This window comes from Microcaecilia unicolor, chromosome 7, assembly GCF_901765095.1.
Source record: "Microcaecilia unicolor chromosome 7, aMicUni1.1, whole genome shotgun sequence".
NCBI classification, from domain to species: domain Eukaryota; kingdom Metazoa; phylum Chordata; class Amphibia; order Gymnophiona; family Siphonopidae; genus Microcaecilia; species Microcaecilia unicolor.
The window spans coordinates 48,526,276-48,541,024 of record NC_044037.1 but is presented as its reverse complement, the minus strand read 5'-3'; the positions used below and the strand labels follow the sequence as shown (position 1 = coordinate 48,541,024).

At 42.0% G+C, this 14,749-nt stretch overlaps 1 protein-coding gene across 1 annotated transcript in view; it reads right to left on the bottom strand.

The window, feature by feature from the left end:
- KLHL13 (kelch like family member 13) overlaps positions 1-14,749 on the bottom strand; it is a 192,587-nt gene that overhangs the window by 72,673 nt on the left and 105,165 nt on the right. The window contains 3 exon segments of the mRNA XM_030209395.1: positions 11,060-11,097; positions 11,100-11,169; positions 11,171-11,201. Coding sequence (XP_030065255.1) covers positions 11,060-11,097; positions 11,100-11,169; positions 11,171-11,201 — 139 coding nt within the window.

Genomic DNA, 14,749 nt, shown 5'->3' with positions numbered 1-14,749 from the left:
ACAGTGTAGTCTCGATTATCCAACGTAAATGGGACCAATCCATTGGCAGTTAAGTGAAAAATTGGACAATACGGAAAACAATTGTAACCCCTTACAAAATGTATAGAAAACATACTTGATGCATAAAGGACAGGCATAGGGTATCTTTAATTAAAAAATGTTTAATGCTAATCAGCAATTTAAAAAATGGAAAACATTGTACAGCAGAATTTGAGCACAAATACAGTACAGAGCAGTATACAGTACAGTAATTGTACAGCAGGCAGTGTGAACAGAAATCCAGAATTGAGCAAGGGAACCATATTTATGTACTGCATGTTCAGCCTCACTAGAGTTGTCTTCTCCAGTTAATAACAGTTTGAAGCAGAAATCAATGCAGCAGAAATGAAACTGCAAACCCTCTGGATCTATGAATGAATCAAGAAAGTGCTGTAAACTTCAATGAACAAACAGGAATAGTGTACATACAGTACTGTACCACATAAAACTCATTGTGCACAAGAATCTTACCATGGTTCACTTGCAGCAAAAGCATGGTCTCAGATTAAAATTGGTTCCCTGGCAGGAAAAGCAGGCTCTCGGCTCATAAGTGCAGCATGTCAGGTTCAAAAATTTTTGCAAAAGCAGTCTCAGATCAAAAATGGTTCCCTGGCAGGAAAAGTAAGGTCTCCGCTCAAAGTACTTTTAAGGTTCACTTTCTGCAAAAGTTTCAGCTCTATAGACAAAACAACTTTTTCCTCTTTTGATGGGCCAAAAATTTCTGCCGTGCTGTAAAAGCAAGATCTCTGCTTAAAACTTCAACAGTTCCCTCATTGCAAGAGCTGAGGTCCCAGGTCCAAAAACTGCTACAGTGCTGCCCTGTTGTAAAAGCAAGGTCTCAGCTTAAAATTCCTTTAACAGCTCTCTCACTGCAAAAGCGGAGTCCCAGCCCAAATAATTTCTGTCATGCTGTAAAAGCAAGGCCTTGGCTGAAAACTTCAACGGAAAAGAAGCCACATGATGACATCACCAAGGGGTCTGTCAGATATGTCGGTTTGAGACTGTACTGTACATGAAAGGGGCAATTCCAATACAACTGCTTTCATATTTATCATATTTCCTTGGATTTGTAACCAGTTGGTTATGTTCATGTCTTTTCACTGATAATTGAAGTATTTCCTTACCCCAGAGGGCTCAAAGGGCCTGATATTCAAAGTGATTTAACCAGACAAAAAAGCCTCCTGCCCAGTTAAATCAATTCTGCCTGTCACTGGCGTTCCTAGTGGGGCTGACACCCGGGGAGCATCGCCGATGCGCCCCCGCCACCCAGGTGCAGCGCCCCCCCCCCCCCCGGGTGCACGCCGCTGGGGGGGGGGGGGGTGCCGCGCGCCTGCCGGCTCTTCGTTTTCATGCTCCCTCTGCCCCGGAACAGGAAGTAACCTGTTCCGGGGCAGAGGGAGCATGAAAACGAACAGCCGACAGGCGCGCGGCACCCCCCCCCCAGCGGCGTGCACCCGGGGCGGACCGCCCCCCCCCCCCCCCCCCCTTGGTACGCCACTGCTGCCTGTCTATCTGCTAATATTTTGCAGTATTTGTACTCCCATTGTCAAGGAGGTAAATGCTTATTTGAGAAGCTGCTCCACCTTTCTTTCATGGGCATCCTTCAGCAAAGAAACCTCTTTGAGGGGAATAGTCGTCATCTTGTTTGCTGCATTGCGCAGACCCAACGATCTTGGGGAGACAGAACAACCTATTCAGCTCCTTGAGTGATAAAGGATAAGAACATAAAAATAGCCAAACTGGGTCAGACCAATAGTCCATCTAGCCCAGTATCCTGTTTCCACAGTGACCAATCCAGGTCACAAGTACCTGGCAGAAACCTAACTAGTAGCAACATTGCATGTAACCAATCCCAGGGCAAGCAGTGGCTTCCCATGTCTATCTCAATAGCTAACAATGGACTTTTCCTCTAGGAACTTATCCAAACCTTTTTAAAACCCAGATACGCTAACCGCTGTTACCATGTCCTCTGGCAGCGAGTTCCAAGGCTTAACTATTTTTTGAGTGAAAAAATATTTTCTCCTATTTGTTTTAGAAGGTAGTTCAATGTAATTTCATTGAGTGTCCCCTAGTCTTTGTACTTTTTGAAAGAGTGAAAAAAAATCTATTCAGTTTACCAGTTCTACATCACGCAGGATTTTATAGACCTCAATCATATCCCCCCTCAGCTGTCTCTTTTGAAAGCTGAAAGCCCTAACCTCTTTAGCCTTTCCTCATATGAAAGAAATTCCATCCCCTTTATCATTTTTGGTCGCTGCTCTTTGAACCTTTTCTAATCTGCTATATCTTTTTTGAGATACGGTGACCAGAATTGAACGCAATACTCAAGGTAAAGTCACACCATGAAGCAATACAGAGGCATAATAATATTCTTGGTCTTATTTACCATCCCTTTCCTAATAATTCCTAGCGTCCTGTTTGCTTTTTTGGCCGCCACCACACACCAGGCAGAAGATTTCAATGTATTGTCTACAATGACACCTAGATCTTTTCCTTGGGTGCTGACTCCTATACACTGGACCCTAGCATCAGGTAACTATGATTTGGATTATTCTTTCCAATGTGCATCATTTTGCATTTGTCCACATTAAATTTCATCTGCCATTTGGATGTCCAGGCTACCAGATTCCTAAGGTCTTCCAGCAATTTTTGACAGTCCATAAATGTTTTGACAACTTTGAATAGCTTTGTGTCATCTGAAAATTTAATTTTTATGTGTTATCACTTCACTCGTCGTTCCGATTTCCAGATCATTTATAAATATGTTAAATAGCACCAAACACAGTACAGATCCCTGCAACTCTCCACTGTTGTTCAACCCTCCTCCATTGAGAAAAGTGGCCATTTAACCCTACCCTCTGTTTTCTGTCCAATAATCAATTCCTAATCCACACCAGAACCTTGCCTCCTATCCTATGTCTTTTTAATTTTCTTAGGAGTCTTGCATGAGAAACTCTGTCAAAAGCTTTCTGAAAGTCTAGATATACATCAACTGGTTAACCTTTATCCTCATGTTTATTAACGCCTTCAAATAAATGAAGCAAATTGGTGAGGCAAGACTTCCCTTGGCTGAACCCATTCTGACTCTGTCCCATTAAACCATGCTGGTCTATGAGTTTTGTAATTTTATTCTTTATAATAGTTTCCACTACTTTGCCTGGCACTGATGTCAGGTTTATCAATCTGTAATTTCCCGTATCGCCCCTGGAACCCTTTTAAAAAATCGGCGTTACATTGGCCACCCTCCAACCTTTAGGTAGTATGGACGATTTTGATGACAGGTTACAGATCACTAACAGCAGATCAACAATTTCATGTTTGAGTTCTTTCAGTACCTGGGGTGTATACCATCTGGTCCAAGTGATTTATTACTCTTGACCTTGTTGGTTTGGCTCAGTATCTCTTCCAGGTTCTTCAAGATTTCTTTCAGTTCCTTCGCATCGTCACCCTTGAAATCCATTGCTGGTACAGGTAGATCTCTCACATCTTCTTCCGTAAAAACAGAAGCAAAGAATTCACTCTTTGCTATAGCCTTGTCCTCTTGGTGCCTCTTTTTCTCCTTCATAATCTGTTAGTCTCACGGATTCCCTCACAGGCTTTATGCTTTTGATGTACCTGAAAACACGTTTCTACGAGTTTTATTCACTGCGGCAAGTGTTTCTTCATATCCTTTTTAGCCTGCTTTATAGATGCTTTGCATTAGCTTGCCAATGCTTATGCTGCTTCTTATTTTATTCATTCGGATCCTTGTTCTATTATTTGAAGGATGTTCTTTTGGCTCTACTATAGCCTCTTTCACTTCATCCTTTAACCATGCTGGCTGTTTGTTCTTCTTTCCACCTTTGTAAACACGTGGAATACATCTGTTCTGGGCTTCCACGATTGTATTTTTAAACAACGTCCATGCCTGCCCTAGAGCTTTGTAACTCAGATAACTCTCCAGCGTTTCCCACTCAGCCAGAATCCAAAGGCCTTCCAGAATGTTTTCCCATCTGAGATCTCTGCTAGGGTCATCGATGAAATGCATAAATCTGAGCTTACCGAATAAATAAGAAAATAAGTACACAAATATTGCCATACTGGGACAGATTGAAGGTCCATCAAACCTAGTATTCTGTTTCTACAACAGTGGCCAATCCAGGTTAGAAGTACCTGGCAAAATCCCAAAACAGTAAAATAGATTTTATGCTGCTTATCCTAGCCATCCTAGCTACTCCATGGTAGGAGGCAGAAGAGAAAGCTGAAAGACTACCAGGTGTGATATTAACCCTTGAGAAAGCTGGAATTGCAAAACAGGCACCTGTCGGGTTGCGGCCACACCTGGGCACACAGATAAGTGCAATACAGTTACCTATGTTAGCACGAGATGTGAAAGCTTCTCTACCATAAAGGATGTTAAATGACAGCATGTTAGAAGTTAAATAAATTGCTATGGTATGATGAGCCACAGCAACAAAGGATATTAACTCACCAAATAGAAAAATAGAATTGAAAAAACAAATAGAAAAAATAAGAATAGAAGACTGAATTAATCCACACTAAGGAGAACAGTACTAATCACTCTGCTAAACAAATTCAAACAAGCAATCGCAACTGGCAACAGTGTACTTCTCCTACAATTTGAAATGTCCAGCGCATTCGACATGGTCAGCCACAAAATATTACTAAACATCCTAGAATACTTCGGGACTGGAGGAAATGTTCTTAGCTGGTTCAAAGGCTTCCTAACCGCAAGAACATACCAAGTGATATGTAACTCGAAGACATCAGCACCCTGGAAACCAGAATGCGGAGTACCCCAAGGATCACCGCTCTCACCGACCCTTTTCAACCTAATGATGATACCTCTGGCCAAATCATTATCCAACCAAGGCCTTAATCCATACATCTACGCAAATGATGTTATGATCTACATCCCGTTTAAACATGATCTAAAAGAAATCCCGAATGAGATCAATCACAGCCTCCAAATCATGAACTCACGGGCGGATGCATTTCAATTAAAACTTAACGCAGAAAAAACACAATCTCTCATTCTCTCATCACAACACAACATGAGCAAACCAGCCACTATAAACACCCCAAACCTGTTTCAGATAGCCTGAAAATACTTGGAGTCACAATTGACCGAAATCTCACACTAGAAAGCCACGCAAAAAAAACAACAAATAAAATGTTCCAATCAATGTGGAAAGATTCCAATCAAAAGAGTAAAACCTTTCTTCTCAAGGGAAATATTTCATAATCTGGTACAATCAATGGTGCTAAGTCACCTAGATTACTGCAATGCACTCTATGCTGGATATAAAGAACAAATCATCAAGAAACTCCAAACAGCCCAAAATACAGCAGCCAGATTCATATTTGGAAAAACGAAATACGAAAGTGCCAAACCCCTATGAGAAAAACTTCACTGGCTCCCACTTAAAGAACGTATTATGTTCAAAATCTGCACTCTGATTCATAAAATCATCTACAGAGAGGCCCCGGTCTACATGTCAGAACTTATAGACTTACCACCCAGGAATACTAAAAGATCAGCACGCATATTCCTGAACCTCCATTATCCCAGTTGCAAAGGACTAAAATACAAATTAACACATGCATCCCGCTTCTCCTACATAGGCACACAGCTATGGAATGCATTACCACTCGCTGTGAAAAAAATACCTGACCTAATTAATTTTTGGAGATCACTGAAGACCAGCTTGTTCATTAAGGCATACCACAATGATCCATCCTAATTACCAGACAATGAAACTCACGCCTGAACTGGACAAAACCTAACCTTTCATATTTGAGTACTAATGTCTACTCTACCACGAACAAACTTTAACGCAATACCACCCTCTCTCTTATTCCGAATACAACTCCTTATACTTGAATGCTTAATCTACTATGTTAATCAAGATCTTTAATGTAATGCCACTTGTATCTCTCACTGCGGAAATGGCGATCACCATGACGGAACAATGTAAGCCACATTGAGCCTGCAAACAGGTGGGAAAATGTTGGATACAAATGCAATAAATAATGAATATAATAATCCTTCTTCCATTTTCTGAAATATTTCCTTTTAGCTCTAATAGCTTCCTTCACCTCACTTTTTAACCATGCCGGCTGTCATTTGGCCTGCCTTCTTCCTTTTTTAATACATGGAATATATCTGGCCTTGGTTTCCAGGATGGTATTTTTGAATAGCGTCTACACCTGATGTAAATGTTTGCCCATCTAAGGTTTTTTTTTATCATTCTCATTTTATCATAGTCTCCTTTTTGAAAGTTAAATGTTTACATATTGGATTTCCTCAAATCTTGGTACAATTAAGAACTCAAAGCAGTAAAAACAAACTGCAGAAGATTGGAACGTGCATGGAAGAAAAATAAAAATGAAACAACCAAAACTGCATGGAGGGAAGCATGAAAACAGATACAAGACCCAAATGAAACAGGCAAAAAAGAAATACTACAAAGAACAAATAGGATCAGACTACAGCGATAGAAAGAAATTATACAAAATTATAAATAACCTAACACCAAATGTCTAATGACAACAAAGACCCCACCATCAGCAAACAAACTCGCCAAATTCTTCGAAGAGAAGATCCTTAAACCAAGGAACAGTATAACCCACAACGATACAAACATCAAACCCTCATAGATGAACACGACCATCCCTCAGAAGAAGTCTCAGCAGACGGGATATGGACTACCTTCACACAATTCCCAAAGGAGACAGTAAAGAAAGCACTAAGAAAATACTCCTCCGCTTACTGCATGCTGGTTTTAAATTCCCAATCACATAATAAAAGAGGAACACAGGGAGGAATACCGGATGAAACTGAAAGAAGCCAAGAGAGAGATATGTCTGGCAAAAGCGCAAGAACAAATGGCTAAAAAATGTAAGGAGGGGTGACAAAAATTTCTTCAGGTATATTAGTGAAAGGAGAATGACTAAAAAGGGAATTGTGAGACTAAAGGATCATGCGAACTGCTATGTAGATAATGATGAAGAAAAAGCAAATTTGCTAAATAGATATTTTTGTTCTGTTTTCACAGAAGAAAATCCTGGGAGAAGGGACCGCGAAGGACTGGCAAAAGTACATTTGAGAATGGAGTGGATATAACACCGTTCACGGAAGAGTGTGTGTATGAACAACTTGAAAATCTAAAGGTGGACAAAGCCATGGACCGGACGGGATCCACCCCAGGATATTGAGGCTCCTCCTCAGCACTGTCTAAAATCTTATCTAGGTGATGCGTGAGGTCTGCCATCTTCGCACCAGGCAGGCAAGTAACCAAGCGATCCTGAAGTCCACCAGCCACCCAGCTATCTACATGCCTAATGATTGAACCTCCAACTACAACGGCAGTCCTAAACATTCCCTCCTGGGCAGAAGCCCCTAGAGAGACATCCTTGGTGCGAGAGGATGTTGCATCCTCTGGAGGGCAGGTCCTAGAGAGATCCTAGAGAGACATCCTTGGTGCGAGAGGATGTTGCATCCTCTGGAGGGCAGGTCCTGGCTACAGGATAACTTCCTGCCTCTCCACAGTGATGTTCTCCCTTCAGGAGACCTTTCTCCTCCATGGCAGCACAGAGACTGCCAGACTGGAGATGAGACCTCTCTACTATGTCCCTGTAGGCCTCCTCTATAAACCTCTGCCTCAGCTCTGTAGGGCTATTTCCCTGTGAGTCTCACTCTGCTGGTCTCAGCCTGTGAATACAACTATATCAAGATGGAGTCTGTGAACTATGACCCTGTACTTCAGTGAGCAAGCAGATTCAACTTTCTGTTTGTATCAGCTCTCTGCTTGTGGTAAATCACTGGCAGGCCTGGAAAAACTCAAGGACATGCAGTGGGCTACCTGCCCCCCTTTTACCTCCCTGATAAGGAAAAGGGAGTAAGACCATGGCGCCAGCAAGCCTGATGAGAGACAGGAATGCCCATCACAATGTACAATTTGAAGGTCAAGAAAAGGTAGTTTCTTGCTCAGGGAAGGAGCTGGACAAGATCATGATTGGTTGCTGTCTGGTCACCTGAGAATTGGGGACTGGAAGAGCGGGAATGAGAGGATAAGAAACGGGTCTGGCAGAAGTTGTCGGGTTCACCTGGAAGACGGTGTAGCTGGAGAGAAGACCAGCGAGACCTGAAGTGGTCCACAACCTTGTGAACTGTCTATCTGAAGAAAGTACCTGTTGGTCCAGCTGTACCGGCCAGAGTGACTGTAATCCTGCTTGCTGCAGAGAGCCTGGGCTATTCTCTAAGTCTGACTCGCTGTGGAAGACAGTTTGAGTCTAAGGGGGAAAACCTGTGCCAACCTCATCTGAGAGACCACTCAAGAGTCAGCTCGGTGAGAATTACAGGGATTTATTTCCGATTAGTCTGGGATTAGTGAGTGGGTTCTTAACTCAGGCGGGTTAGGAACTGTGGTCAGGAAGATGTGCTGCTAATTGTATTACTTCATGACCTAGTCAGTTACAAATCAGGATTGTGTATAACCTAGTAACCAGTGATAACAGTGTTTTAGTTAGACACTACATTCTATAGTTTTCTTATCAGCATAAGGTCTCTATATTTGTACCTAAGCCTTATTGCAGAGTGTATCATTTATATTTCTTATCTTTATAACAAATTCTAATATATATCAGCTGTGACTTTTCTTTATCACAGTTCTCTACAACGGAAGGAAAGTTCTGGTGTAGGCATCAGAAGAGGCAAGTTCCTGTAGAATAATACCCCTAGGCAGAGCTAAGAAGTTGTTTAGCCAGACTTCTGTAAAACGGGAACCTGGGAATTGCTCATTGGGTAGCTTTTCCCATAAGAGTTATTTATATATACATGCCTACAGCTCCTCCAGGTCTGCTATTCCAGCCTCCAGAGATCGGACCCGTTCTCTGAGTGTTAGGAGCTCTTTGCATCAAGTACACACATATGACTTCTCACCAACTGAGAGATAAACATGTGACACTCAGTGCAAAAGACTGGATAGCCCCCATCTCGCTGCTGGATTGCTGCCTGCATCCTATTATTGGTTGCTAATGGAGTGGAAATATATAAACTAAAGCCCCCTAAGATTTCTAGTTATATGCTATGCTAATATTTAGTTTTTATTTATTATTATTATTGTTTTAATGATATCAGTAGGTCCCCCTGTTTGGATCTAAGTAGACTGCATTTCTAAGAGCTAAATACTGGCTGACAGAGATGCCCTAATTTGTAGCCTCCTAATTGGTTCAAGGGCCAATAAATCAGAATTCAGGCCAGGGAATTAAAAGTCTAAACTGGGGCTCCCTGTGCCGATTAGCTGCGTTTTATATGGATACTATAGTAACTGTATATAAAGGGAAAAAAAAGCACCCTTAAATGCTAGCATAAGGAACTGTAATAGAGACTTTATATGCTAACAAAACTCCTTTACTAAGTGAGCAGAATAATTCAAAAATAAGGCCCCTGAGGTTACCTATTTAATTCTAATATACCTTTCTCTAAGTTTAAAAGCAATTTCCCAGCAAACTCTTACCAAAGGCAGCTCTCTTTCTCTGGAACTATTCTCACAGCACCTCTTCTGGACCGACTAGAACCTAGCCCTGCTCTGCCCTACTCATGGTGTGTGTGTGTGTGCTTCCTTTGTGATTCACACTGCAATCAGGGCCCTTCAAACGTTTTTCTTTATCAGTCAATGTGGTTTGATCAACTGAAAACTGAACACAGTGCTTCCCTTGGTACCGAAAAGGAAAACTCTTTGCAAAGGTTCTCTGTAAGGTTTCTCTCTCTAGCAAAGAAGTTTAACTAGATATTCACAAGTATGAGCCTACCTTTCTGTTTGTATTGATAGAGATGTCTTTAAAATGTCTAAAATGAGGTGGTTGCGCTCCACTTTTTCTAAATAACTAAACCACTGAAGCCCCCGCCCCCTTCCCTAATGCTGATGTCTCCAACAGATGAAAAGGGGCAACCATCTGCTTCCTCCATCTTGTAGACCTGTTCCTCCAGCCACATGAACTTTGGCAGAACACCTGCAAAATGACTGCCATTTCTGCCTAAGTCAGGAGCACTGTAGCTGGTGTTGCCGGACTGGGAGGAGGCTCTGCACTGCATTAGACCCCCTCTAGGAAGTCCCCAGACACCCAACTGAGAACAGACAATGCTACTCCATTAGTGGGAACTGGCGGCACTGGTTACCCACTGGGTCTCACAGGCCTTACTGCTCCTTCCTTCTGGTATCGCATAAACAGCTGCCATGAAGAAACAGACCCTTCTCCCCAACTCACCAGGAAGGAATTTCAGGCCTGCACAGTTCAGTCCTGTTCAAGCATACAGCCCTGTGGAGACCTCTTGCCAGTAAGCTTCATTGAGCAAGACCTCATGGGCTAACTAAGGCTTAGAGGGGTTGTGGGTTGAACCCCTCCAGGCTCGACTGGAATAAGAATTGTGGCCCAACCATATCGGTTTACAAATATTATATGGTACTTTCTCTGTCTCTAATGGGCTCAAAATCTAAGTTTTTGTACCTGGGGCAATGGAGGATTAAGCAACTTGCACAGGGTCACAAGGAGCTGCAGTGGGACTTGAACCTACTTGCCAGCACACTGCACTAGCCATTAGGCTACACTTCCATCAGCCAAAGGACTCAACCTTGAGGGATACAGGCAGTGAACTGTAGAGTCAGGCCTAGACAAAGAAACCCCACTGCAGCAGTTCAACCTGTATCAGATGCTGAAAGTAGAGAAATACTGAAAGGTTCCAGGCTGTAACAGCCCTGGTAAGGGTGATGTCACAGAAGAGTTCAGCTTCTCTACCTCCATCTGCTACTATGAAGATTTAACCCATTGTTCTGGACTAGTCCAGAAGGTTGAAAGGAACTGTGTATTGTTACTGGATCTCATCATATCTGCTCATTTTATATTGTTACATGATTATTATAATAAAATATAATTCAATATAAATCAAATTAAATTTTTCTTAGCAGTCTGAAAATCCTATAAAGCCATGGTTGAATATCACTGAAGAGTAAATTACCTGCAACACCACAGAACTATGAGTATTGCTGGTGAAAACCTTGTGGTCCCTGTCTTTGAAGTCTGGAGATGGGCAGACACACCCATATCGTTACTCCCAAGAGAGATTTTTCATGTGAGGGTCTTCCTCTTCGACCAATGATCTAAAAAATAATTTAAAGTAATCTTTTATCTGTCCAAACACAGATGTTTACACGAAAAACATACCTCAATTTCATCTACAAAGAACTTTAGTTCATTAAGGGATCTTTTTACTAAGGTGTGCTGAATTAGCGCACACTAATGAATTAGTGTGCATCAAGTGTCATGTAGCCCATAGGTATACAATGAGCTGTGAAGCGTTTAGTGTGCATTAGTCGTTAACACACTTTAGTAAAATGACCCTTACGTTATTAAACATTTATGAAGTGCAAACTAATAAGTCATATAAAGTACCCATATACCAAATATATATGGGGCAGTAATTCAGGAAAACATAAAAATCAAAAAGTAATTATTGCATGTAAAATCAATATTGGGGACCAAAGAAAGGGCAATAAGAAAAAAAAAAAAAACTCTGATGCATGGTGTGCAAAATGCAATGAGAATTCATCTTCTTCATGAAGGTTCAAAGAGGAGCAGCTCATTCCAGAAAACTGGATTTAGTGTATAAAAGGCTCTGATCATACACTTTGCACCAATGAGCAGAAGACCAGCAAGCTGACAATGAGGAGCTATGTGGAGCTCCCTGGAGGGAGTGTATTTGTTCAGTGAATGAAAAAATTCTACTTACACATTTTCAAATAAATTGGTGTCAGTGGCAACTGAAACATAGTATACAAAACTGTATAAACTGGTTTCTCCTATATGAAAATTTAAGGCTTGCTACCAAAAATGAACTAATCAGCTTTCAAACCGTATAAAGCACAGCGCATAATTTTATAAAGGGGTGTATAATTTAAGCAGTAAGTACATACCCGCTTTAGGGTGTTTGCACATGGATGTGACAACACATGTGCATAAATGACCCTTACAGAATACCAAATAACTAAAAATATGTACCATGCCATGATGGCATACACTGCTGTGGAGTTCGAGCAGCACACAAGTACCGGCATAGATTATAAAATACTATAATTTAGGCATATGTACAACTATTGGCATTTATATTTATACCTGCACTAGATGCAAGTGCATATACCTGCCACTTATGCTAGTATTTCATAAAGAAATATAGGTGCCTTTTTAACCCTCAGCACCCATTGTACCATCTGAAATATACAGGGAGTAACTTTATGAAGATTGTTCTACATATAAAGCCTGGTTTACATGTGGAAAAAGGGCTTTTATAAAATTTCACTTACTGCATACACATATAAAATGTAAGTGCATGGAAAGGGTGCTCCTACTTTTAAATGATTTCTGAACAGGCATTCTCAAAGGCATGGTTCAGGTGGAGAGGAGGCAGAGCTGTGATGTAAGAGTATACACACATATTTACAGCTTTTACGGATGGGTGTAAATTTGTGCATTAGCATTTGAATGCAACTGGGGCTGTTTCTGGAAGCCTATTTTGTAAAGGCCTATAGTTGCTCAGTTTGCCTTTATAAAACAAGGAGAAATTAGGAAATACCTGATAATGTTCTTTCCATTAGTACTCCCCACTATTCCAGAACCCGTGGATTGCTGTGTCCATCAATCAGCAGACGGAGATAAGAGAACTGAAAAATGAGCCTAGACATATCTCTTGGCATCCAGTCCAGCTCCTCAGTATTTACATAGACAAGCAGTAAGGAGAAACTCAGAATAAACACAACAACCTTAAACAGCTAGCTAGCTAGCTAACCTAAAACTAACCAGATGGGCAAATATGTGTGGACCTCTCTCATCTCTAGATAACTTGTAAAGAACAAGAGATAAGCAGGAGGCACCATGCAAGGTGACAGCCGGTATTTGACCTTTACTTCACACCGACTAACATCTCAGAAGCCTCAGGAAGGCCTCTGGAATAATGGGAAGGACTAATGGAAAGAACATTATCAGGCAAGACCTAATTTCTTCTTCCATTACGTAGCTTCCCACTATTTCAGAACCTGTGAGACATTTAAAAGCAATTCCTAGAGTGGGTGGGATCCTGGCACACCACACTAAGGTCCCAAAGCCCCAAAACTGGCTTCCCATCGCACCGCAAAGTTCACCCTGTAGCACTTAGAATGTCACTGTCTTGCAAATATCTGCCGGAGACAGTAAGGTAACTTTCACCCAGGATATCACTGTACACCTTGAAGAATAGCCTACAAGGCCTGAGGAACCCGATTCCCTGCAAGCAAATAAGCTGATGTGTTAGTCTCCTTCAGCCAGCCATCTAGCCAATTGTGGGCTTGGAAGTCATGAGGCCAAGCCTCTATTTACCAAAAAGCACAGTGATTGCAAAAATTATTCATGACTTCCAGATATCCAACGAGGACTCTACATACATTGAGAAACTTCATGGAAGAATACTGAGCCTCTTCATCTTCTCTGTGAAAGGTCAGAAACTCCACAGATTGGTCAAGATGAAATGCGATACCACTTTCTGATGCAAGGAAGGAACCGTACACAAGGAGACCCCCTGCCTCCAAAAAGTGAAGAAAGGGATCCCAACAACAGAAACCTGAAGCTCTGAAACCCTATGTGTCAACACCAACAGCCACCAAGAACACAATCTTTAGCATAAGATCTTTCAACAACGTCCTCAAAGGAGGCTTCTGAAGAGCCTGAAGGAGTAAATTAAGGTTCCACTATGGACATCTTGTATGAAAGGGAGACTGCAAGCACCCCGCTCCCGCAAGAATCAAACGAAATCTGGGTAAGCCACAAGAGACGTATTCTATAATTGACTCCTGAAAGAGGCCAAAACAACAGCTTCAACATTTAGAGAACCCAACGCAAATCCTTTCTGAAGACCTGCCTGGAGAAACACTATGATGTACATGATTTGAGCAGAGAAAGAGCGATGTTGTGTAAGGCATCCCACACTGCCCTGAGCTCCAGCGATTTGATCGATCACTGAGACTCCTGCTCTGTCCAGGTGCCCTGTAACAGATGAAATCTGCAATGATCTCCTCAATCCAACTTGCTGGCATCCGTTGTCACACACTTCCCATTATGTTATTGGAAAGGGGACTCCGCCAATTTCCTGGGCAACAACCACCACTGCATACTCTGTCTAGCAACCAGCATCCAAGAAAGATATACTTCTGTGACACCGGAGACCAGCAACTGAGAAGAGACTCCTGTAATGGCTGCATATGAGCCCTTGCAAATGGCACCACTTCCATCACTGCAGTTATTGACCCCAGAACTTGAATGTGGTCCCAGACCCTGGGCCTGCCTTGACTCAGATGAATCTGTTGAACTGCTGCATCCTATGAGGAAGATCATCTCCCTTGCTGCAAAGAACACCCAGATGCACCAACATCTGCGATGGAGTTAGAATGCTCTTCTCAAAATTAATCACCCAACCAACGGACTGCAGAAGATGGACAACTGTCAGTCACCACCACGCTGTTCAAACAGGATGACGCACAAATGAGTCAGTCATCAAGATATGGGTGAACTCTACTCCCTGGCGCCGAAGGAAGGCCAAAACCACCACAACCACCTTGTAAACATTCTTGGTGTCATGCAAGACCAAAGGGCAAATCTTGAACTGGAAGCATCAGCCCAACAC